The sequence below is a fragment of the Phaseolus vulgaris genome, chromosome 2 (genome assembly GCF_000499845.2).
Source record: "Phaseolus vulgaris cultivar G19833 chromosome 2, P. vulgaris v2.0, whole genome shotgun sequence".
NCBI lineage: Eukaryota > Viridiplantae > Streptophyta > Magnoliopsida > Fabales > Fabaceae > Phaseolus > Phaseolus vulgaris.
The window spans coordinates 30166250-30192069 of record NC_023758.2 but is presented as its reverse complement, the minus strand read 5'-3'; the positions used below and the strand labels follow the sequence as shown (position 1 = coordinate 30192069).

The window sequence follows — 25820 nt, the reverse complement described above, 5'->3', positions numbered from 1 at the left end:
AACTTGGCCAAGCATAGATTCAAACTTTAACATGATTCCAAATCAACTCTTACAACATAACATAAGTGACCTCAAATCCCCTTAAATTTAAACTTTCTTATAGTTTTTTAGTCTCTATTCATAATGATCAAGACTAACTTTTATAGTTTTTCTATTTAAACACATCGATTTTATTCAATGATTTTTTTGAGTTAGAAAAAAAAATCCCGACGAGAAACCTTATTGTGAAATCCACCTCAAAGTTATTGTATTATTGCTTATGTAAAAGGAGACAGATATAGTGTGTATACAAGAGACAAAATGCTCTAAGTTAAGTAAGGAGAGTGTTTTTCTTATGTGGGGATCTAATGAAGTTGATTGGGTTGAAAACGGAGTAAGCAATAGTGCTGGTGAGATTATTACACTATGGAGAAAAAATTGCTTTCAAATGTCCAGGTTTATTAATGGTAGGAATTTTTCTATTATTGAGGGGCTTTGGAAGGTCGGGTTGGGGGTTCTTGTCATAATCGCGAATGTATATTGCCCTGGTTCGTTGCGGGAGAAGATGTTGGTTTGGGAGGAGATTAGTGTTCACAGGTTGACACAATTATCTAAGGCTTGGTGTGTTATGGGGGATTTTAACTCTATCAGAAGAAAAGAGGAGAGGAAGAGTTTGATGTCAATATTCGAGTATAATAGGGAAATACAAGGCTTTAATGCCTTTATTGAGAAAGCTGAATTGGTAGATATTCTGTTGAGTGACAGAAAGTTTACTTGGTATAAACCAAACAGGTTAGTGAAGAGCAGGTTTGACAGGTTTCTAGTGTCAAAGGAATGTGTGATGTTTGGCCGCATTGTAAACATTTCGTTCTTAGTAGATATGTTTATGATCATTGCGCAATAATTCTTAAAGATGAGTATGTTGACTGGGGCCCGAAACCATTTAGGAGTTTGGATGTTTGGCAAAGTGATAGTAGGTTTAAGGTGTTCCTAAGAGAAAGATGGCCCAGATATGAGGTGCAAGGTGGTGGAATGTACATTTTCAAAGAAAAACTGAAAAAACTTAAAGCATATTTAAAATTTTGGAATAAAGAGATATTTGGGAATGTGAATCAACTAGGTGAAGGGTTGCAAAAGAGGATTAATGAGTTGGACATAAAAGATGAAGAAAATGAGCTCGATATGTACGAAAGGGAGGAAAAAAGGTCTCTCTTAGCAGATCTTAACAAAAATCTCTTCAAGCAAGAGGCGATTTGGAAAAAAAAGCAAGATAAAAGTGGTTGAAGCAAGGAGATCTCAATACAAAGTTTTTCCATACGTCAGTTAAATGGAGGAGGGCTAAGAACGAGTTACATGGAGTCTTAGAGAATGGTCAGTGGTGTGAGAATAAGAATGAGGTCAAAAACAAGGTCAGAGAATTCTTTGAAGTCAGATTCGTTAGAAATGAAGAGCTTTTGCTCAAGCTAGACAACATCAAATTTAAATCTATCTCTGGAGAAGATAACCAGAAGTTGGTAGGTGTTTTTTCAGAAGAGGAAATTAGGGAAGTAGTGTGGAGTTGTGATAGTTCGAAAAGTCTTGAGCCAGATGATTTTAATATGGGTTTCATAAAGTTTTGTTGGGATTTCATTAAGATGGACTTTATGGCAGCAGTGAAAGATTTCGAGGTTAACGGTAAATGGCCTAGGGGGTCAAAATGCGTCTTTCTTATGTTTGATTCCTAAAGTTGAAAATCCACAACAGCTTGGTGAGTTTAGACCTATTTCGCTGGTTGGATGTCTGTATAAAATCATTTCGAAAGCGTTGTCTATACGGTTGAAAAAGGTGATTAGTAAGGTCATTGATGTCTGGCAGTCTACTTTTCTTGAAGGAAGGGGTTTGCTGGATAACGTGTTAGTAGCCAATGAAGTTTTGGATGAGGTGAAGAGAAAGAAGAATAGGGGCATTTTCTTTAAGGTGGATTTTGAAAAGGCATATGACTCTGTGAGGTGGGAGTTCATTTACTATATGTTAAAAAGGGTTGGAAACTGTAGTAGATGGATTCATTAGATTAAGGGGTGTCTAGAATCAGCCTCAATGTCAGTTCTTGTGAATGGTAGTCCGATTAAGGAATTTCTGCCAAAGAAGGGACTCAGGCAGGGTGACTCGCTAGCTCCGTTTTTGTTCCTTATTGCAGCTAAAGGTTTGGCGGGAGTGTCAAGGATGGCAGTTGAGAAGAATATGATTGATAGCTTGGAAATTGGAGGAAAAAAACTGAAGGTAAACATGTTGCAATATGCCGACGATACCATATTTTTTTGGGAAGCAAACATCAAAAGTGTCTTTAATATAAAAGTGGCTTTAAATTGTTTTGAAGTTTCTTTTGGCCTTAAGGTGAACTTCTCGAAGAGCAAGATTGGTGGTGTGGGGTTCGATCAGATAATGATTCATTGTTTTGAGGCTATTCTAAATTGTGAAGTGATGACAACTCCTTTTGTTTACTTGGGAATGCAGGTAGGGGGTGCCATAAGAGACGAGCGTTCTGGGTTGGGTGGTTGATAGACTGAGAAGTAGACTAAGTAGGTGGAAAGGTAGGTTCTTGTCAATGGCAGGGAGAATTTGCCTGATTAAGTCGGTACTTTCCTCTATTCCGTTGTTTTATATATCATTATTCAAAATACCCTTTGCGGTAGCAAATGAGATAGTGAGATTACAAAGGGATTTTTTATGGGGGGTGGGGATATGATGGAAGAAAGGTTGCCTGAGCTTCTTGGAAAAAGGTGTGTGAACCACGTGAGACCGATGGTCTTGGCATCATTGACTTAAGGGTTTTTAATTTGGCGTTGCTTGGTAAATGGATTTGGCGATTGGGATCTGATAAGGGCGGTTTGTGGAAGGAGATTCTTGAGTCTAAGTACGGGGGTGGAGAGTTTTGAGAAAGGGAGGGAAAAGTAGTAAAGACTCTTTTTGGTGGAGAGATTTGAAGGAGGTGTGGAGTTTGGAGGGTTGAGGTCAGAATTTTGAAGATGCTATCAAGTGGAGGAGTGGTACAAGGAAGGAAATTGTTTTCTGGGAAGACAATTGGGTGGGCAACGAAGCTTTGAAGGAAGTTTTCCCGAGGTTGTTTTCCTTGAGTTTGTCAAAAGAATCTAAGGTGGCCGAGATTGGGGCGTGGAATAATGGGTTATGGGCTTGGACATTCTCCTCGAGAAGGAGTCTTTTTGAATGGGAGAAGCAATTGGAGTGTCAGTTCTCACAGGTAGTACAAGGTGTGTGTTTTGACTTGGAAAAGAAGGATAGCTGGGTTTGGAAGGATGGGGAGGGGTTATCATATACGGTTAATTCTGCCTATAATCGTCTTAGGAGGGGCCTGGAAGGGGAGAATGCCATCGTGTTTAAACAACTTTGGAGATGTAAAGCCCTGCCTTCTGCACTTGTTACTGCCTGGAGGGTGTTGGAAAATAAGTTAGCTACTAGGGTTAACTTGGAAAAGCGTGGGATTGCGGTTGAAAGTCCTTTATGTAGTCTTTGTAGGGTGGAGGTGGAATCAAATAACCATTTGGTTTTTTAGTGCAGATTTGCTTGGCTAGTGTGGAGTCGTTGTTTTGCAAGGAGTGCAGTTTGTGTCCCATAATGATCCACTGCTAAATTTTTCTCAGTTTAGATTGTGTAATGTGTCTACTTCAGCAAATGAGATGTGGGGAGTGATTCAGACTGCAGTGGTAAGTGAGTTGTGGAAGCATAGAAACAATGTAATCTTTAATGGGGGAGTTGTCGATGGTTTAGAAGTGGTTGCCTTGGTTCAAGTGAAGGCTTGGTCTTGGATTACGTCCAAGCCTCTCTCTGGTTTGTTCTCCTTTTCCGAGTGGTGTCTCGAACTTTTGATCTGTATGATGATGGTTTCTTGATTTATCTTTTAGCTCAGATTTTTTGGGTTGAGTTAGGATTGTTTTGTAATTCTAGGCGTCTAGCGGTGTGAGTGTTGATATAGAGTTTCTTAGGTATTTTATGTTTGTATAAGGGTTAAACCACTCCTAAAATGGTTCACATTTATTTATTTTTTATTCTTGACAAAAAAAACTTTATGTAAAAGTTTATTTAACTCCAAATTAATAAATGAGACTACATTTATTAATTTTAAATAAAATTAAGACTTTTGAAAATAGTATCAATAATTTCTGAAAATTTAACAATGGAAAAAACTATTCAACCTGTATAAAGGGAAAAAAAAATGCTAAATGCAATTTGTGAAATAAAAAGAAAGATCCTTCCTTCCCTGGTTGATGGAGGCAGTCCAAATCCAACATTTTTCATTATCGGCAACTCCTAAAACTCAAATTTGTACTGTAGATTTATGGTGTTGTGTGATGTTAAAAATATCTTTAATCTATAAATAGAATCTATATTTTAAAAACTCATCAGGTGTTCTTTTGCTTACTATGGTCCTATTGGACATAAAAATAATAATTATAATTATAATAACTGTGGAAGAAAACTAGATTAGTAAAATATAATTTTGAGGATTTAGGATTTTACCTTTTTTTTTAATAATAATAACAATGTTTAAATTCAATTTTTGAAATTAAGTCTTAAATTTTAATTTCATTTTTGCTTTTTATATACTCTATTTTTGTTAAAATTTAATAATAAATTATATAAATTAGTTTATTGTAAAAAAATATTAAAATCATAGAAATTTGATTATACTGCAAATATAATATATTTATTTATTTATTCAAAATTAAAAGTAAAAATGATTTTTTTAAACTCAAACTTAACCGATAATTAAAATGGTTAAATATAAATTTTAAAATTTTAAAATGTGAAATTTTGGGTAAGCTAGATCAGAATCCAATCTGAAGATTACTCAGGCCTAGTTTTGGATCTTAAAGAAAGTTGTCAATTTCTCTTTGAACCATATCATTTAGATGCAGAAATTCGTATGTGATTATTATATATTATGGATTTCAATATCCGAAAGGTAATTTTTTACTTTATTAAAGTTTCTCTATAGCCATATTGAGAATATTGAGAAGTAAATTATGACTTCTGAATTTCTATAAGATTATTTTCGTACTTTATTTAATTGGATAATTATATTTAAAAATATTATGAATTCTGGATTTTCGCTGTAAATATTAAATATTTATAAATTTTGACATTTAGAAGGTATTATTGACATTCAGAAGGTATTATTTATATTCATCAAGTAAGTTTCTAATGACGAAATCTAAAATTAACATATTAATTTTATATTTACATATCCACAACTTTATAACGATTTAACTTATAGATATTGAATATTCAAATACAAAATTTCTAAATCTAAAAATAAAACAGATATTTCATATAGCCCTGAAAGTTTGGGACCACAATTCACTCCAAAAAAGGACAAGTGAACTGCAAAAACATTCCGTCGGAATCCTTCAGCTGTTTCTCACGCAATCTCACTGAATCACATAATTTCGTCACATAATTTTAACATCATTTTAACAGATACATAATTTAAATATCATCAATGAGTTTTTCGAAGTATGATTATTAAAAAAAAAACATGTCCCATAAGAGATTTTCTTATCTTGTGCATACAATGATGTGATGAAATTGTGTAATCACATCACATGTTCTATGTAAATAATATCAGTGGTGAAAGAGAGTGAAGGGTAAAACGGTCCTTGCAGGTTCGAGTGTGACACAATGCATTGCAACACAAATAAACTTATCCTCACATCTGCCACTGCATTGCCTTACAAATCTCCTCTACCCAATCTTAAAATCTTCAGTGCAAAACCACTCTACCCTCACTCATTCTTTTTCTTTTCATTCTTCACTGCAGATATACCATAGGCAAATTCTTCCTACACCCAATTTTAAACATGCACCCAACATATTTTTTTAATTTACAAAAATACCCTTTATTCCAAAAATAAAAATCCAGAATTGAAAATAACATTCCAGGAAACTAGATTCAGAAGAGATTATTATGTTCCAAAAATACAAATCTAGAAACAAAAATCAAAAACTCATTTTGGATAAAAAATCCGTAATACAAAACATTTGTTCCGGAAAATAAATCTGGAAAAAGGGGATTCGAAAAGTATTTTAATATATACCTCTATTTTTCTAAGGATATTTTCGTCTTTCCTGGTAAAATTGGGTACAGTTATATGGTGTAGGAAGTAATTGTCGAAGAAGTAACCAAAGGCCCACTATTAAAAACCGGACCTTCTCATTTCTTACTTGAATGGATCCAATTATATACATATTTGAAAAAAAAAGAGTTGGATCCAGAGTAACATGTATGTTTTCCCGTTAGTAAAAATAAATAAATAAAAACAAAAAGAAAGTAAGTAAAGTCACGAGTGCGCAAAAAATATCTGATTTCCATTAATTTTAATAACTATTTAATTAAATTACATAAAACTTCAACAAAAGATTATTAGAAAGGATTCTCAAGTTGTTTATTTGTGTAAGAGATCTCTGGTCAAAGATCAAATCATTTCAGAGTATATAAGTGTGTTCAAACTTAAATTTAAAGTTTAATTTTTTAAGATTGTATCATGGTCATTTAGAGTCAATTTTAGTAAGAGTTTATTGTTTTATTAGATTATCTGAATCATTATCAAATTATCCATAAATATATAGTCATACTCACAAATTAACAGTCTCGACGTAAATGGTTAGACATAAGAATAAGAAGAAGAGGAGAGGAGAGAACAAATTCACTTCTAGAAATATGTATAATTAGAGTAAAAAACTTCAATTATTGAAAGATTGTCATAAGAGTGGAAAAAAAATTCTTTATCTGTCACGCTTGAACTGAGTAAGTGTATTATAACTGTTTTATATAAACAAAAATTTAACTAGGATGTATATGTAATTCGTTGTTGATAAATTTCTCTTTCCAGTTTGAACTTGTGTACTATAATTTCTGTAATTAGTGAGTTTATTCTTGTATGTATCAATAACATTTATGGGGAATTATCTCCATCTTTTCTTACTCAATATGTGTTTTCTTACGTGGCAATTTTGTATTCACAATTCTAGTGTTCAACTTGTTTATGTTTGGGAGTTGCTTAGTATCTGATACCCAACATGTTACTGATTTATCATAACTATATGAAAATATACACTTTTAAAACAATATAATAGTATATCTTTAAGTGGGATATAATTTTCTGTGAACAGTATTTCTTTACAAACAAATTATTAGATTTAAATTTAACGCAGCTTTCATAGCCTTTAACATGGAAAAATGCTAACAAATAATATAAAGCTTTGTGTGTTGAAGCTTCTTATGATTGTTCTCATAGCTTGCATTATCTTATCCGCTTTACACAACTAACATTAACCAAGCTTGCTAACTGTGAAATATATGAATAATTACTCAAAACGCAAAGGTTCACATGGTTGAGTGATGAGGAGATTCTCGTACAATAGTTTTGTATTATACTTTTAAAATCGTCATCTTTTATCGTCTGTGTTTATATTTTCATTGAAAAGGTTTCAGTCATGATTTACACAAAAGCTTATCTTATGTTTTTTTTAAAACTATGTTCTCTTTTGAAAACTCACTCGGTACTGGTTCAGTTAAGTTTCTTAAAGGCAAGTTATTATGCAGAAACTTACCCCAGAATGAAATTTAGCTACTAGTCTTGAAGGGCTTGATAGAGTAATGATATACAATCGAAATGACACATAAGGATGAACATATATTGTAATTAAAATTAGCTAAAATTTCCAATCACCACTGAATAATTGTTCTTCGTCTTGCACTATAAATGTCTTTATTAACTTCATGCTAAGGTAGTTGCTGTTTTTAACTAACAAGAAATTGATTCTGTATGATACTCTATTTTTCGATGTTAGTATTTGTTATCATATAGCAAACAGAATGAGATGCTGTGATGGCATCTTATCAATGGCATATAGTGCATATGATATGATACAATAAATTGCAAATGCAGTCCCACAAGAAACGAAAGAAAGCACCAACCCCAATGTTGGGGACCCTTTGCATGGATTTTTTTTTTATTCTTTTCGAGACCTGGTTTTGCATCATGATTAAATGAAACCTACACAGATAAAAAAAAAAGGGAAAGATAATTGAACAGGGAAAGTTGATATGATTTCATGTCCCCAGTGGTTGAAGAAAGAAGGCATATATTACAAAGTGTAAAAGTGAAGAGCATGTTGGTGGGAGCGTTGATGGAGTTTATTTGCATACCCGTGACCTAACAAGAAGGAAACTGTGTTGCATACCTATCAACATACTGCGTGTGTATCCTATAAACTTTTGTACCTTATTTGTTTTTCCAAGTGAAACTTTTTTTAAGACAATTCTGTGCAAGACATGGTTAGACACTTAATATGGACACCTTTCTTAACAAGATTTGAGATTTTAGTTTGACACTCTGTGAGAAACTCATTCGTACCACTAGTCTTTAAGAAAATTCTTCTTCCAGAAACATGGGCCCTTTCTGTTGCTTGTAAACATGGACTAGCTACCCACCAGCTTTTGTTGATCTTTCCAACAATTGAGGCGCCCAATTTATAGCTAGTTTTCACTTTTCAGATGGTACTGAAGGAGAAGAGCATGGAAAGTGACAAGATGATAGCTAAGGATATGAAAGGTCAGATTTCATTTGGAAATGATGTCATACCAGGTACTGGAGTGAAGACACAAATGAGGCTTTCTAGACTGCAAAGTATGGCTAATTAAAATCTTTGCCTTCGCACTCGAATCACAGATGGCTGGAATGTTCATGAGTTACAGCGAAAGTATGTTTAACCGTGTTTTTCTTATTTTGATTGGTGTCTCGAACCTTTTGTTTGTATGAGGTATATCAAAATTAATAAAGGTTAGGTGTGTGTAGTATACCAGCAGAAGAGCATGGTCTCTCTAGATGAGGTGGTGTAGTCAAGTTATTTTGTAACTAGGGTGCAAAGGTAGATGTAAGAGTCTTGCAGTCTGGCTAGCAAATTGTGGAAGATTGCTTTTCATGGTGTAGCTTCACCAAAATCCCTGATTGGTTGATGCACAAGTAGTGATGCTAACAAGGATTTATAATTTAGATGCATTTCTGATGAATTGAATGTTTATTATTAGAAAAAACTCTATGTTATATATCGTCGAAGTTTAAGAGTTTGGGTACCGTTAGTTGACAACTTTTCTCACTCTTCTCTATCAGTGTGTAAATTAATTTAACTATCCCAATACAAAAATCTGCATCAAAACCCTCAAATTTCTACTTCTAACAATCTTATTATTATGCAATTGTAGTTATTTCTGTGTACTGTATACTAACGTTACACACTTGAATATTTTATGAGCATTGCTCTCGTTTATGCTGTCTTTATTGAGTTATTGATGATAACGACACTAGTATTATGTAGCATCTTGTGTAAAGCAATTTGTCAAGTGGACTTGGAATGGATGTGAGAATCCGTGATTAGATAATAGGTGGGGATTATTCCAAAATTCATAGGGCTATGCATTGTTCACTAGTAAGGGTTGAAAGTTGTTGAAAATGAAATTTGACAGATTCTTTCTGTAAGGCAATGTCACGTACTCGAGTTGTTTCAGAAGAATCCTAGCAAGTTGTGCCCTAATGAAGAAATTTACTACCTGATTATGATTTGAGTTGTAACCACTGGGAAGGTACAAAATTTCACATCACGTTATTATAAATTCTAAAGATACAATGATTTGGTTACATGCATTTCATAAATCAATAATCTTGCATAATAATTTTATCTTCCGACCTTCGTCTTGTAATTAACTAATGGGAAACAGTGTACAACTCAGAAGAATGAATCTTTAAGAAATAGGAGATTGCATCGTGGTGGTTGAGGTTGATGTGAAGACTTTATTGACTAATGATTGAATTGTAATTAGAACCACTGAAGAAGGAAAAAACATAAGGGAATCCAAGGTAACTGACCAAAAGAACAGTGCAAATTTTCAGTAGTACATTGACTGGTTATGGCAGAAATGCTCATGCAACAGTTGGTCATGGCCTAGGTAAATTGGATGATGACCATGATTGCAGCAATGATGATAATGGGAGTTATTGCCTATACGCCACTATTTGATTCTCTGTTTGTATGCTTTAGGATTTTAAGCATGAAAGCATTAATATTTCTTAGTTATAATCACCCAAACGGTTAAAGAGGTCAGTTTCAGTTTGTGAGATTAGACTTGGCTACAAAGAAGGGTATATCGTACATGGGACATGGTTCATTTCTAACGATTGTACAAAACCAAATTGTTGATAATAATTTAAAACCTGACTGCAAGAGAGAATGAAAATGACCTTCATCAGTGGATCCATACCAACTTAGAAGTCAACTGAGAAATTTTGAGAAATTAAGGAAAGTCTAGGAATTAAGACTTATTGGGCCACAATAATGGTTAGACAAATTTATTCAGTTACACTTACATCATTTTTGCTTTAAATGGAACACCCTTATAGGTGTTTTTTGCTTAGGATAGTTAATACGGATACATAAGAGGTTTATCAAAGTGATTATCTGAAAGGAAATACTCCAATTAGTTTTCAGCTGTTCGTTTTATTCATGCTTCTTTGAAGCAAGCATAGAAGCATATATTTTTCACGGGTAGATCTTATGCTTTCTGGTTTATTTGACCTATTTTTTGCGTTTTATATTCCAAAAATAAAACTATATTTATTTTACAGCATGGTGATCAATGACAAATCTCTTCCAACTAAAAAGAAGCACAATAAATACACGTTCAGCCTAATTTATTATGTGCATAATTGGGTATCTATTCAATAAAGCCGAGATTATCTGTGTGGATGCAAATAAATAAGACAAATATAATTAGGCACATGAAAATATGAAAAAATTTGTCAACAATGTCAGGACCAAGGAGCTACAGCAAATGACGAGACAGATGTTGCAGATTTGTAGACAAGAACAGCCCCATTGGCCCCACGATTTGTCACTGACACCTAAGATTCCTACTCCAGCTTTTGACATGAGAATTACCAAAGTGATTTTCCCTCGTGCTGGGGAAATCTTTTCTTATTATTATAGGTTACATCAACAATGCACATTTAGATTCTTGGATTTTTCCTAGCAGTTACATGGCGCTTTGCAGAAAGAAAAAAGGAGTATATGTTACCCTCTAAATTTTACCATTACCAACTTGAAAGTTAAACACAATTCACTCAATTCTTTTCAGTGGCAGTTCTATTGGTAGACCAGAACTTACTAAGCATTTTTTTGGGTTGGGTTGGAATAGCACATATAGCCTTAAATCTAGAATTCCTTCCAATTCCATCATGAGTCAAACCATTTTGATTGAAGTCATCATCTTCAGCTAGCTTCATCCTCAGAGTTGAGGACCTTGACTTTGGTGACTTGAAGTTTGAAACACTCCAATTGTCCTCAGCATGTATACTAGTAGTTGTGCTTAATGGTGCTGTAGGTTTTGCTGGGTCAATACCATGTGCAGTGAGTAATGCCTTGATATTGGTTGGCAAATCAGTCACTTTGCCACCAGCTTGTGCTGCTCGAGCTTGCTCAAAGAAGAGAACTTGAACAACAAGCCGCAGGGGAAGTAGCTCGTTTTGTGCTGCATGCATGCAGGCTTCCATAGACAATTTTTTGCAGTCAAGAATTCTACACAATCTTTTCCTTTCACTCTTGTTGAGTTCTGGATGAGCCTGTATTGTTATCATCAGTTAAACAACACAAAAAGTTCAGTAATACAAGACATCCCCACATAATAATTTTACTTATAAATCTTTCTTTTCTGACCTAATTTCTAGCAGTACTATATTGACTGAACTGACAGTCAAACATGTTACATCATTAATTAGCTCTTTGAGGTGGAATTTAGCTAACTGGAAAGAAGGCATACAAGAACTCTCTGGGAAGACACAATCAATTATGTGAAGGACTAAAAAACATGCATCTCCTTTTCCCGTTCTCCCTATATATTTGGACCTAGTACTGGGCAGTGATATGATATAAGTTATAACTCTGTCACAGAAGGCAAGTTTCTCATCTTGTTTTCAGCAAATGAAATTACAACACCTGAACACATACTGAAACATATCAGTCAGAATGTGAATACAGTCAGGCTAAATTTCAGGTGGGTCACTCTACACCTAACCGCCAATAAATTTTGAATAAGACAAGATTTTGAGGTCAAGAAAGTTGGTTATCCACTAATTCTGTCCCACGTCCTAAAATGTGAAAACGAAATATTTTCTCAGCCACTGTTTTGTACTAATTCTTAGCCACTTATTTTTATCATGGTATAAAAAATATATAGTGTAGTAAATTGGAAAACACAGTAGGAATTTTTTTTCTTATATTTTACCTTCAGATAAATGTCAATAGCTCTGTAGAGATCATCATGATCATGTCTTGCAAAATCTGGTATGATCTCGGCAAGAGATAGGAATTTCGACAAGTGAAAATTCGCATCTCTGGCAACTTCTTGAAGATACCTATCCACAAGCTTTGCCACCTTCAATTTTGAACTGTGAGATGCTGAAGAGGACCTTCTACTCTCTTGAAATTCCAAGTTTATATTCTCTGCTGAACGAGACCTCCTTCTTTCAAAGGCCATCCTAGATCTCGCAGGGCTAGTTGGGGGACTCTGCCCTTGTGACATAAACTGTTCCAATATGGTCATCACCAACTCAACATCATACACGGTATCATTTGTGTAAGACAGTGAGGGTATCAAAAGATCATTCACTGTGGCTTCCTCCAATTGAAGCCCTATCCTTCTTGCTAATTCCATCTTCGAAGATGAAGAAGCATTAAGAATGTTAGATGCCTTCAAGAGCTTCAAAAGAAAGCCACAAGAAACAGCACCTTTGCCAACTGGAAGCAAGCTCACCACTGATTCCAAAAGCAGACGATGTTTTGAAGCTATTTCACCACCTGAGTCCAATTCTGAGTCAGAAGCTACTTGCTTCTTGAGATGTCCTCCATTGTTGGTAATATTTGGCAGCCACCTAGATGCATAGATTTTCAATGCATCTCCAATGAGATTTGAGGGAATCTTGCCTCCAGATTTGATTGCTATCATGGTTCTCCAATACAGGTCTATGCTCAGTTCTGCCAAATCTTCAGCCCACCATCCCTTGTTTCCTGACTTATTGTGCCTCAAACTTTCTGTGCCATTGCAAGACACATCATCCTTCACCCTTCTGGAATGGCTATGTGACAAACTCACCTTAGAGGGGTGACTCAACACTTTTGCTGCAACAGCTTCAATGCACCTGCCGGTAATTCCCAAGTCCTCTGACCACATAGGCAACGCTTTTGTGGTCTGAAGACTCACAATAGTATCTTTCCACCCACGTAGAATGCACGAGTTGAAGAAAACCTCAAGCTTCTGAACTAGGTTGCCCTTCTCAACCTCCTCCGTCATCTGAAGATACTCAGCACCACATCGTGCAGCCACAATGTTGTAAGGGCTCAGAGTAATGGTGATTCCATAGCAGAACTTAGCACACAACTCAAATGCCTCCACCCCACCTGGGAAATCAGGGAGTCGGACTATTTGGTGCTGAGAAGAAGAATCAGGAGATTCTGAACATAACCTTTGTAGTCTCAAACATTTGGATAGCAAGGGAAACTGAACAACATCACCGTGAACTTCAGAATCAGTAACAAACAAAAAAAAACAACTTGGAACAATTTCTTCCATTCACAATTTCACATACCTTGTGAAGAAGATATTTACTTCCCTTCACTTGAATTAAGAGGTCGCTGGAAACTTCAGACGAGACAGACCTGTATACGAAGGAAAAGTATAATGTTACTGACCAGAAAAAAAAAATCATCTAAGAAGAAAGAATAAAATAGATGAGTTCATTAATGTCTTACCTTACTGCTTCTGCAGTGTAGAATGTATCAGGACGAGATCCCAGTTTCATGAATTTCATGGCTTTCAGTTTCTTACCACCTAAATCATGTGCTATTTCTAAGTAGCTACTTGCATAATTCACCTCTCAGAAGCACCCCCCAACAGCGCAGAAGTGCAACTAACAGATAGTGAAATACTAGCAAGTTCTAAACAAATACCAAAGCAAGGCCAAGTGGAACACTGAATACTGAGCCCGAAGACCTTACAGGGTGTCAGAGTCCTCAAGAATAGTTCAGAACTCTCAGAAATATAAAAAGAGAAATAATGAAAAAGATAGAATTTCCATGGAGGAGAGAAGGTGTAGAAGGTTGCAAGGGGAAAGGAAAAGCAAGGGTCTTATTGTGAGAGCAAAATAATATATAGTAGTTTAAATAGGTAGGATAGGATAGATGACATATATGGCTCGAAAGAAACACTGAAGATCCAACACGCCTAAGTTATGTCCTTTCAGTCAAATAGTTATCCCCATGAATGATTTTGACATTTTAAATAAAAGGGTATGAGGGCAATGAAATCTCATCAAATTCAGCCTCAGACTTGTCACACTCCTACACAGTGTATCAGTTAGATTACAAAGTTATGCAGTAAATAAATACACACCACACTAGCTTACCATATTCATAACCATAACCATACATTATGCAAAACAAACAAGTTTACAGTGAAACATAATAGACTATTATAGTGTCAAACGTGTCAACCAATGCAAAATCAAATTCATACTTTCACAAATAAAATAAGGAACGGTTGAGAGCACAGAAAAGGAGAGCTAGTTAGAGGGGCATGTGGATACTCTCCCAATACAGAAACTGCCAATCATTCATCGAAAACTTCGAACCGTATAAGGAAAAGCAGGGAATTTTTATTTGCAGAAAATCTTGCTTTGTTATTTCTAAGAAGAATATGATGTTGGAGGCCTTATTTTTTTTTTCTTCTGCAACTATGGAGACATGCCATTGGCAGCGTGCAATCCTAAAGGCAACTCCCACGTGCTTATCCTGCGCCCACCTCTGTTCCGTATTCTCATCATTACCATTGCAAAATGCAAATTTTCTATTTATCTTCAGTTTCTTGTGTTTATAAATGTGAAGAAGCCCTGAATATTTTAGTCAAACACTATTTTATTTTATACGCAACATCGTACACATCCCTTAGATATGTCCATCTTTTCAAAAGGAGAATATTTAGATGTTTTACGCATAATGGTAACATATTAAAAGGTGCTTAAAGTATTTTAGATAATGAAAAAGGCAAAGAAGAATGAGATGAAAGTTACAGGAAATGTTGAAAAAAGTTGGCATGTGTATTATCAGTATCACACATGATTAGCCGATAGCGTCCGTGTATAAAAATAATTTCAGTTTATTTTATACTATATAGTATTAATAATAATGACATTGTTATTATATTGCATAGATGAAGATTGGCCTTATGGTCCAGAAAAATAACCGAAATGCCACTCTTGATCTCTTTGAAGTTTTCTCTTTACTTTGGGGTGAGCATTAATTTCCATTGATTGCAAGTGGTCCAGAATATTGAAACTTGGCCCATTATTGGAGTGAAACCAAGAAACCCGAGGTTGTATGCTCCTGATCATGTTGGTGTTTGATTAGGTAAAGTCAAGTTTTTCTGGTGTACATTTAAGGCTCTAAAGGAGATTATTTAAATCGGTTAATTTGGCAGTTGAGTGTTTTGTTCAAACCTTATTTAGCTTTGGATTCTCACCGCGCAAAGACTTGGGGGTTTCTCATATTTCTGGAACTCTTTCTCTCCTACTGTGTCTGTGTTTACCGAATTAGTGTTTTTGGGAATGCAAAGAGAAAAAAAAATGGTAACAAGTTGGAAAACCAAAACACTTAACACCAAAAACAAAAAGAATTTTATGAATGAAATGACAATCCTTTGAGGATCGATTATGATTATGTTTGTTATTTATATACATGTTTCTTAAGTTTCAATTGTTTCTACATTATAATTGAAATAATAAATGAAATAAAATGGTTTCATATTTTGTTAATATAGTGTAACAGAATAAATAATTAAAATAAAAATATAATAAAATTAATTAATTAGTTTTAATATATTATTATTTGAAATATAAAGTTTTTATTTATAAGATATTTTATGATTTTTTATTTTAATTTAAAATTTGTTTGAACTCTAATTTAGGTTGTAAAAATTACTTTTACATGAAATTATTTTTAAATACATACAGAGAGAATATATATATATATATATATATATATATATATATATATATATATTACATTAATCACATATATTATAAATCTTTCATTCTTTTTCTCTCAATTCAAATCACCTTCGATCTCTTTCATTCTTTCCTTTTTCACTCTTCCTTTAATTCAGATTGATCATCATATCAACAATTCAAAAACAATAACGAGACATATCATTGTGAACCTAATTATTGATAGATAGAAAAAAAAAATAGTGAAATGTGAGTATACCATATTATTCACTTTCCTTATTTGAAAATTGAGGTGAAACTTTGAATCTTTAAATTTTATTGGATGAATTTTCTTGAAAAAAAAACTCGTGACTCAAGTACAAGTGAACAACAAAAGTAGGTTAATTAGCAATTAATTCCCTTAATCTTAGCAAAAATAGAATAATAATATTAATAAAAGAGTAAATTAATATTGAAAAAAATAGTTTAAATGATAGTCTTGTAATGAAAACAAATTTTACAAACTTTTTTTTAAAACATAAAATAATTATTTTTTATTATTTTTCAGAAAATTATGTTAATTAATATTATATTGAAGATATGAAAAAAGCTATTTGACTTGTTAGGTTTTGTCTTATATTTTATTATCAACTAATTTGTTGTAATAAATTATTTATAAAATATTAGAATTATATTTTGACTATTTCATTTGTAGATCTCAAATTCAAAATTTGAACAACTTTTGTTAAAAAATAAGTAATTTAATTGGTTTATTTATGAGTTTTCTTATTTTGGAAGCTTTTTTAACTTCAACTTCTATACATTGATTTTTTTAACTTTTTTTTAAATAACTAATTTTAACTCATGTGACTCACATTTAGGTATCTTTCGATGTATATGTTAATAATGAATTCTACATATTATTTTATGATATATTTGAATATAACGAATTTTAGGCTCCTTTTTAGAGATCGACGCACAAGGTTTAGTGTTTAAATTTGAGTTCTTGAACTTGACACACAATGTTTAATGTTTAACTGGGAGTTATTAAATTTATTTTATAGAGATGTGTGCACAATGTTTAGTGCTTAACCAAGAGTTTTATACTCTTTTATAAAAAAAGGAAGCAAAATATTCAATCCTTACTAGAATTTTCATTTATACTTTTAGTAATGCAACAATCTTTCATGATTTCTTATATACAAAAAAATTCTCTAAGGAATAAGGTTAAACTAAAGATGTTTAAGGTGTAAGGATTGAATTAGAGATGTTTAAGGCATGAAATTGAGTCACCGATGTTCCAAACATTGAGTGGAGGTAGAGATACTTAAGACGTGGAGATGAGTTGGAGATGCTCAAGGCGATGGATGCGAGTTGAAGATGCTCAAGGTGTGGATGCAAACTAGAGAGCCTCTAAGCATAGATGTGATTCAAATGCTTTATGCGTATAGTTGATGTATAAATCCTTAAATTGTAGATATTAAAGATGCAAAGTCGAGCCAGAGAGACTCAAATATAATTAGTGATTTTAAATCTTGATGTGATAATTGAAAAATCAAATAATATGTATATATGGTAATTATAAAGTTGAGCTAGAGATATTCAAGGTGAAGTTAAGTTCTAAATGTTCAATGCTAAACAAAATAAAGGTAAGACATCCAATTATAGATAAGTTGACAAAAATGCTAGACACAAATTCACCTTAAAAAAGTGGTGTACCAATACTATAATTTTTTTCTTTTAAATAAAGAAAATACAAACACAAGAAAAAGTATATTTTAATATGTAAAATGCATTAGTTCAATTATTTTTTATATTTAAGTTGTGATTTTGTCAATGTGAAATTAGTTAGGTGCATTTTATTACATGTGTGTGAGTATAAGATTTGCATTTTACCTATATAGGTGACAAATATAGATAATCACTAACATTAACATATAAAACAATATAGACATCTTGTGTATGTAAAACTTAATAAGAAGAAGATCCACTACTTCTATAGTTTTTTTTACCAATTTTAGTCCAACTTTCATTTTTTAAAATAACTTAGGTGTTGTTCCCACATAAGTATGAGAGATGTTTTATAGAGAAGATATACACCAAAAGTTTGACCACAAGAGTGTGAAAGATGCACTTATATAAAAAAATTGTACTAGAGATTTGACCACATGAATTTGTCTATGCTCACATGAGAGTGAAGATACACTCATGTAGAAAATTGCACCAGAAATTTGACAATATGGTTGTGATTGTGTTCACATGAGTCCAAAGACACGCTCGTGTAGAAATTGTACAAGTTCGACCATATGGTTGTTGCTAAGTTAATATGCGTATGAAAAGTGCGCTCATAATTGCGCTCATGTAGAATATCATGTAGAACATATTATTTGAATAACTCAACTTGTGTTTCTTAGTTCAAATTTTGATGATAAGGAGATATTGTGCATCCATTAATAGAAAAGATATGTAAATTTCTTGTCAATTAGTTTTATTTTAATTAATTAAAATAAATTTTTTAATCCGCTAAAATCAATTAAATTCTAAGTCTTATATCCAACACAAGTTTAGCCAATTAAAAGACAATTTAATTTGTTAAAATCACTTAAAATGTAGATTTACTTATCTTGACATATTAAAAATTAATTTTAACATTGCAAAACTATCCTTTGTTTGTTTTAATTGTTTTTTGTTAAAAAATAGAATAGTAAACATATACATTTTTAAAATTAATTATTTAATTAAGAAAATATAAAGTTTGCAAGTGGACAATTTACTACACTAATATGAGAGATTGGTTAAGAAGGAACTTAAGAAAAATTATAATTTATTATTTTTATTATAATTGTTTTATATTAGTGTTTAGAATTTGAGAGAAATAATTGAGAAGAAGTTTCCGCTACAAAACTAGTATAATATCATTGAGTGTTCTAATATTGATGTGGAAGGAAATATTTTTTTCTATCATATTTATTATAGTTATGTTATATTATGAGTAGAGAAAAACTTAATTATTCATTTTTTTATAATAAGAATCAAAAGTTAATTTAGTCTTGATATTTTTTTTAAAAATAATATAATCTTATTTTTTTAAACGATTTTTTCTATGAACATATCTACACTCATGGATAATGTCTTATGGATAAATTTATAGTGTATTTTCTCCGTTAGGACACCTCTCACAACCAAATTCATGCAGATAGTTGGATCATAACCTTAGATTTCACTTTTTTAATTGTTTATATATATATTAATTTATAATAGGAATCTAATTATAATTATTTTTTTTAACATAAATTATAATTGATTGATTTGATTTTAGTTTATGGCGTAAACAAAGTTAATAAATATTATATATTTTGATTGGTTAATTATTATTAACATTTCAATTAATGACTATTGTAATTTAAGAATTTTTTAAGTTTTAGAGAATATTATAATATTGATGACCTCAATTTATGTCTAGAACACAAGAGTTAAGAAAATAAATTGACACTTTTATATTATAACATATATTAAAATATTAGATTCTTGTTTCTCTATATATATATTATAAAATATTATTAACATTACCGATGTAAGAGTGGGAATAAATTTTTCAAAATTTAAATTATTAAATGGATATAAGACAAAAATATTGCAAGATATATTGAATGGATTTCACCACAATTTTTGGTGAAATGAATTATCTCATTATAAAGTTTTGATTAGTAATTTTGTAGTTTAAAAAGTTAGAAGATTAGTATAAATATAGATAATTTGTGTTATATTAATTTTTTATAAAAAATTGTATTAAATCCCAAATTTATATATACGTAATGTTGCCTATCACATTTTTTGTGAGTCTAGCCACACCCTTGTGATGCGATGCATACAGAGTTATAATTACAAATATTATTTTATTTTTAAATGTTTCAACTTAGAATTAGAATTGTGGAACGCTGGCTGTATAATAGACTAAAGTGAAAAAGAAATTGACACATATATATATATATATATATATATATATATATATATATGGATAAGTATTAAAACTTTTGAATCGAACAAAATTTAATTTAATTGCATAAAAAACTGAATTATTTTGAAAAAAACTTAACTAAATTGTTGTTTTAGTTTAATTTAAAAAATAAATTATTTCAAAATAATATTCTTTTAATTAAATTGAATTATAATTAAATTGAATTATAATTTATGACATTGAAAACAATTTTTTAAATTAAGATATTAGTTAATAACCGTTCAATTTATTTAAAATTATAATATATTTCAATTCAAATCATCTAAACAATTAAAGTTTAATTTTATCAAATCACTATTAATTTTAGGCTAATTTTATGTACCCTAAATAAAGAAGTTAAGGAGATCATCATCTTCTCCTAGATTCTTTTCACATTATCTTCTCATTGAGTACGTCAACATGTATGATTGTAATAATGAAGGTTAAAATTAAATAAATTATATTCAAATTCAGATTTATAGTGAGAATTGATGACCATGTTGGAGAAGGAGATACAAAATCCCAAATAGTGCAAATAAAAAAATATGCTAGATTGACGCTATTCAAAAAATTAGTCCCACTTCATAACTCAATGTATTATTATTTTAATCATATTTTTTTTATATTTTATATACATTATTCATATATATTATTATATTATAAAAAATGAGTTGTAAAGTGGAAGTATTTTGTCAGTCAAAGTATAATTTTTCTAAAAAAAACACTTCCGCCATAACTTGTTTGAAAAAGTTAGTCTAAATAGGAAAAGTTGAAATAAAATCCAAATAAAATACATCAAGAATAATGATGACGAATTTTATTTTATTTTATCAATTAACTCAATTACAAAAAAAAGAAAAATAAAGGGCAGGATTTTTAAACTGCCTTATAAGTATGAGTAAATAATTAAATACATTAAAAAATAGAAGGTATAGTATACACTACAAGAGAATCATTGAATAAAAATTAATTTAAAAAAAAAATAATTAGTTGCGTGACTAAATTAAATACCATTTTAGAGACTAAAAAAATTTGGTAGCAAAAACTTTGGTAGCTAATTAGATATCAATTTAGAAACTATTTAACAATAATAAAAACTAATTTAGAAATAAAAAATTACTTTAATCTCTAAAATAGTATCTAATTTAATCATTATAACAATTAATTATTTTATGCTTTTAAAATTAGTTTCTATTCAATAATTTTCTTGTAGTGATATATCTAGTAACAGTACAATACTATATTTACATATCTTCTTCTATTGTAAAGAATGTAGAGATTTTTTTATATATAAAAGTAGCAAGAGTGAGAGGATATAAAAAGAAGAATGATATATTAAAAACCTGTTTATAATACAACCTCTAATTAATGATATAAAGAAATATTTTTGTTATTTTATAAAATAATTGAAATTTTAAAAGAAAAAAAAGAATTGTATTATGATTGACAATGTATTATTTTTCTTATAAAAAATTAAGGAGAAGTGAGAAATTCCTGTAGAAAAAAAATTAAAAAGAGAAATTATTTGATAATACAGTAATCATGTAGAAGCAGAGATACTAGAAAAGTAATGTAGGAAGATAAAGTTGGATGAGTAGCTTGTGGGGGATGGGGGGCTATATCCCTGGGGAGAAGGGGGTTTGGGAAGAAAGAGACAGGGCAATCGGGCAAAATGCATCATTTAACCATAAATTTTTTGCAGTATTGCATTCAAAAAGTTGGATAAGTAGTTGGACATCCTATTAGTACATTTTATATTATATAAATTTCTATAAATTTTATTTTATAAAATTAAGTTAAGTTTAAGTTTAATTATTAATATAATATTAGAATCATTTAACATTATAATGGTAAAAATTTGTTAAGTATATAATTTCACGTTAACCTCCACATCAATAGCATGGATCTATAATGCTTCAAAAACTTAATTTACTACTTTTAGGGGTGTTGAAAATGGACACCTTGATTAATTCCCCCATCAGTGGTTGAATAATTTGTTAGAGACAGAAAACTGAAATGACTTGGGGTGTTAATTACCCGGTCGGTCACCAATTCCGACACAACTCATATGTATAATTGCCATCTCTTCAACTTGAACCTTATATTGAAAATGTAAAAAAAATAAATCAATTCTTTATTTTTTTTAATATTGGAATCCCGTTCTTGTAGGGCACAAGGTACCCGAAGCATCTACCTTTGTTGCCTAGAGAGCCCTTTATGTGACTTAATTTTTTGTATTCATTAGACAATATGTTATTGATAGAATAGAAATCTCACAGGGTAAAGATCCCATCAATAGTGCATGGCATGGCTGGCTAGATGGTGCATATGTGTAGTGGTATCTAGTCGTGCTCTTCAATCAAGGGCAACAACTTTATTCTGTGATCTTTATCATTCCAGAATCACAAAAAGGACCACCCCTGGTCAAATTGTCTTGACCAATTTTCCCTCACCTTCACCTTTTTGTCCTATATGATAATATGTGGTCTGGTTGAGAAATAATAATGTAGTTAAAAACATGATCCTTGAACCTGTGTGTACGATAAAACATGTTATTAAAAGATTAGTCTGTAATCTATGAGAAAAAGGGAAAGTCTGATTCAGGTTTTCGTCCAATGTGGCTGCCCCTATTGCTTTCTGATTTGGGTGAGAACAAATCTTTACCATCTTTCATCTTGTGGGGTCTCCTTGTCTCTCAAAGCTAGAGACATGTACTTACAACAAGTTGAAAAGGGAAAACACATCAACCGCACCAAGTGCCAAAGCCCAAGTTCCATTCCATCCACCTTCACTTTTCATGCCAATTACCTGCTGTCTCTGCTTACACTTACCCTTAATATTTGTTTTCTTCTTTCTTTTCTCTCTTGTTTGTTTCTGCTATGGATATATACTATTCTTTTTGCTTCTTTCTATGGACTTCCATCAGAATCACTTTTTCTTTTAAGAGAATCGCCTGTCCTATGTGCTTGTCTACAACATTGACATTTTCACACTGCCTTATTCTAGGTAAAAAACATTACACAAAAATGTACCATCTTTATCTCCCACTTTTCAGGAAACTAATTTTTCCTTCTTTTTAATTCAACTCTCTCAACATAATCGTGTAAATAATACCAATAGTCACGTAATAATAATAACTACTCCTCCTTCAGTATTACATACGTAATCATTTACTATATATCTTGCAAGTAGTTAATACGATAATGTAGTGTTAACTCCTACCCTACCATGGAACCTTTTATGGCATAAAGCAAGAAAATTTTAAATGGTACTAGATTTAGGTTTGTGTTTTGTTTTCACAAGCATTAAAACTGCATGGACTTTATCCGGAAAAAAAAAAGTTTCTGCTCGCCACTTTATATGCTGTAATGCATTTTATGACTAATCTAGTTAATTTGCAACTTATGAAAGCACTATAGTATTTTGTAGTTGATGGAAGAGAAAAGCCTATGGTAATATTATAATTGCAGGATGTTTGGGTTTTATTAGGCAAAAGGCAAATGGGTGACAGAATGCAGAAACTAAAAGATATATAATTTCACTGAACTGTGTAGTTGATGATGGGATGAGTACGAAGGTACACAGATCTTCTGCTAAATGATCAATCTCACTCACCTTCATGAAGTTTCTTTATTGATTAGTCCTCTTTGTTAGGTACCTAATCCCATGAGATATATGTTAATAAGTTATTTAAAGGTAGTTGGGGAAACAGGGTGAATTTAGTAGTAAAGTTATTGATTATTGAAGGAGGCTTCACTTTGGAAACTTTGTTCCTAGCAAATTGAAAAAAAAAATGGAAGATGCCAATCATAATTTCAATGGCCATTCCCCTATACAGTTATAGATGGCATGGTGTAATTCAATTAATTAAGAAGCAAGAAGAGTTTGATAGAAAGCTGATAAGGACTTTGAGTATTAAATTAAGAGGAAGAAAGTGTATGCAAATATCTTTATATCCATCCGTTTGCATCAATTATAGTTAATTTTGTTTAAGAATATACTCCTTATCTTATTTGTTGATAACATAGTGTATTTTCTTAATTTATATTATTTATTGACTAAAAAATTCGTAAACTAATTAAAGTTATTTTGATAAAAAAAAATCCAAGAAAGAAAATTTTGAAAACAAAAATATCATTAAAAGGGATACAATTTTTTGAAAGTGTTCTTATATAGAAAAAGGAGTTTTTATTGTAAATTCGTCTATGCACATATCAGGTTTAGCCCTAAGATATAGAATCAATACTTCAAATTAAAAGCGATTTGTAGAAGTTTGATACATTGGGGAAAATGTTTGTTATTCAAAATAGTTGTGTTGTGTATGTACTCAATTTAATTTTTCTTGATCTATTCTTAATTCTTTTATTGTTTGTAAATATGAAAATCTTCGACTTAAATTTTAGAATTTTGAAAAATATTTTTTGAATTGTAGAACAAAAATACTAAACATATAAAAATATTTTTTTTTATAAAATATTTATGTTCGACATTATTATTCAACTTTATATTTCAATGATAATACTTTTATCTTATAATAACTTATTTTGGTGTTATAAGTTTGTGAAGTTGATTAAAAGTCATAACTAAATTTAGCATAAATTTTAACTTTAGTTAATTTAATATATATGTGTGGGTTATGTGAATTTGTTTTAGATTTAAGTGAAGTGGGAAATATACTTTTAAGTTGACAAGTGAGAATAATATGTTAAAGTGTGTAGAAAGATAAATAGTTTGAGTTTTTAGTTATTGTTATAATGACAATGGTGAGCTTTAGTAAGGAGTGTTAATAGTCACTTTGAAAAAAAAAATGGTTTTACTTTCTCAAAACCAGAGCATTCCTCCTCCATTTTTTTTTTTCATCTTTCATTTTTCTTCTTTTTCTTCAACTTCGGAATCCCGTAATCTTCTTCATTCTTTGAGAAAATTTATAATCCTTGCTAGGTAAAACACGAGGATCATTATCATAAACTCTGCAGTAGATAACCTATTTACTCTTTTCTTCAATTTCTACCCCTAGTATATGGTACTCATGCATGCTAAATTTGTTGGGGAAAAAGGGCTTTTTGGTAAATTTGAACTTATCTTTGGATGTTTGGTGGTTAGGATTATAAATATTGAACTCATCACTGAGTTCAAAGGGTGTTTTTTACTCATACTCCTTTTCAATTTATAGTTACTTAGACTATAAGGAAAACCAAGACAAGAGAAACTATATTCCTTTTTATAGTTTATAGTTTAAGTTATAAGTGATAATTTGAGTTTATGTTAAGTTGGGATCATTGCATTTAAAATGTCAAAACATTATTTGATATTTTTGTTAAATGAATTGATTTGAAATGTCACGTTATTAATTTGATAAGCTAGGTCTTAACTGTAGGATGATAATGCGGGGTGAGTTATGCGGGTCGACTTGCAGTCCACTACTAAAAAGTGTAGGACGAACTCACTAATCTAGCATGTTGATCTACTTAGACTTATCCCACATAACCCGTAGTCCGCACAGGCAACAACGAGGTGAGGCTGGTTGACCCATTGACCCGCATAAATAAAATTTTATTCTGCAAAAAAAACTATACTTCACTAACTCATTATTGCAGTGTGATCTTTATTTTATTTTATTTAAAAAAAATTGAATTTAATGTAATAAAAAATGAATATTTTATTTTAATCATTTAAAGAAGTTGATATTAAGAGTGACAATGAATTTAGTTTTAAGTAAAGTATTAAATTTAAAATTTGTTAATAAAAAAATTATAAAG

At 31.2% G+C, this 25820-nt stretch overlaps 2 protein-coding genes across 2 annotated transcripts; one reads left to right on the top strand and one right to left on the bottom strand.

The window, feature by feature from the left end:
* The first annotated feature begins 3137 nt into the window (after positions 1-3137).
* On the top strand, positions 3138-3866 carry LOC137809348 (uncharacterized). Its single transcript, XM_068610473.1, has 3 exons — positions 3138-3217; positions 3322-3520; positions 3618-3866. Exons 1-3 carry the CDS (start codon positions 3138-3140, stop codon positions 3864-3866), a joined length of 528 nt encoding a protein of 175 aa, XP_068466574.1.
* Positions 3867-10803: 6937 nt separating this feature from the next.
* Positions 10804-14930, bottom strand: LOC137811339 (BTB/POZ domain-containing protein At1g67900-like). The gene is made up of 4 exons (XM_068613029.1): positions 13837-14930; positions 13674-13743; positions 12314-13585; positions 10804-11651 (listed from the first exon to the last, which is right to left on the bottom strand). The coding sequence occupies exons 1-4, from the start codon at positions 13893-13895 to the stop codon at positions 11154-11156; spliced, it is 1899 nt and encodes a 632-aa protein (XP_068469130.1). The 5' UTR covers positions 13896-14930; the 3' UTR covers positions 10804-11153.
* Positions 14931-25820: the final 10890 nt, after the last annotated feature.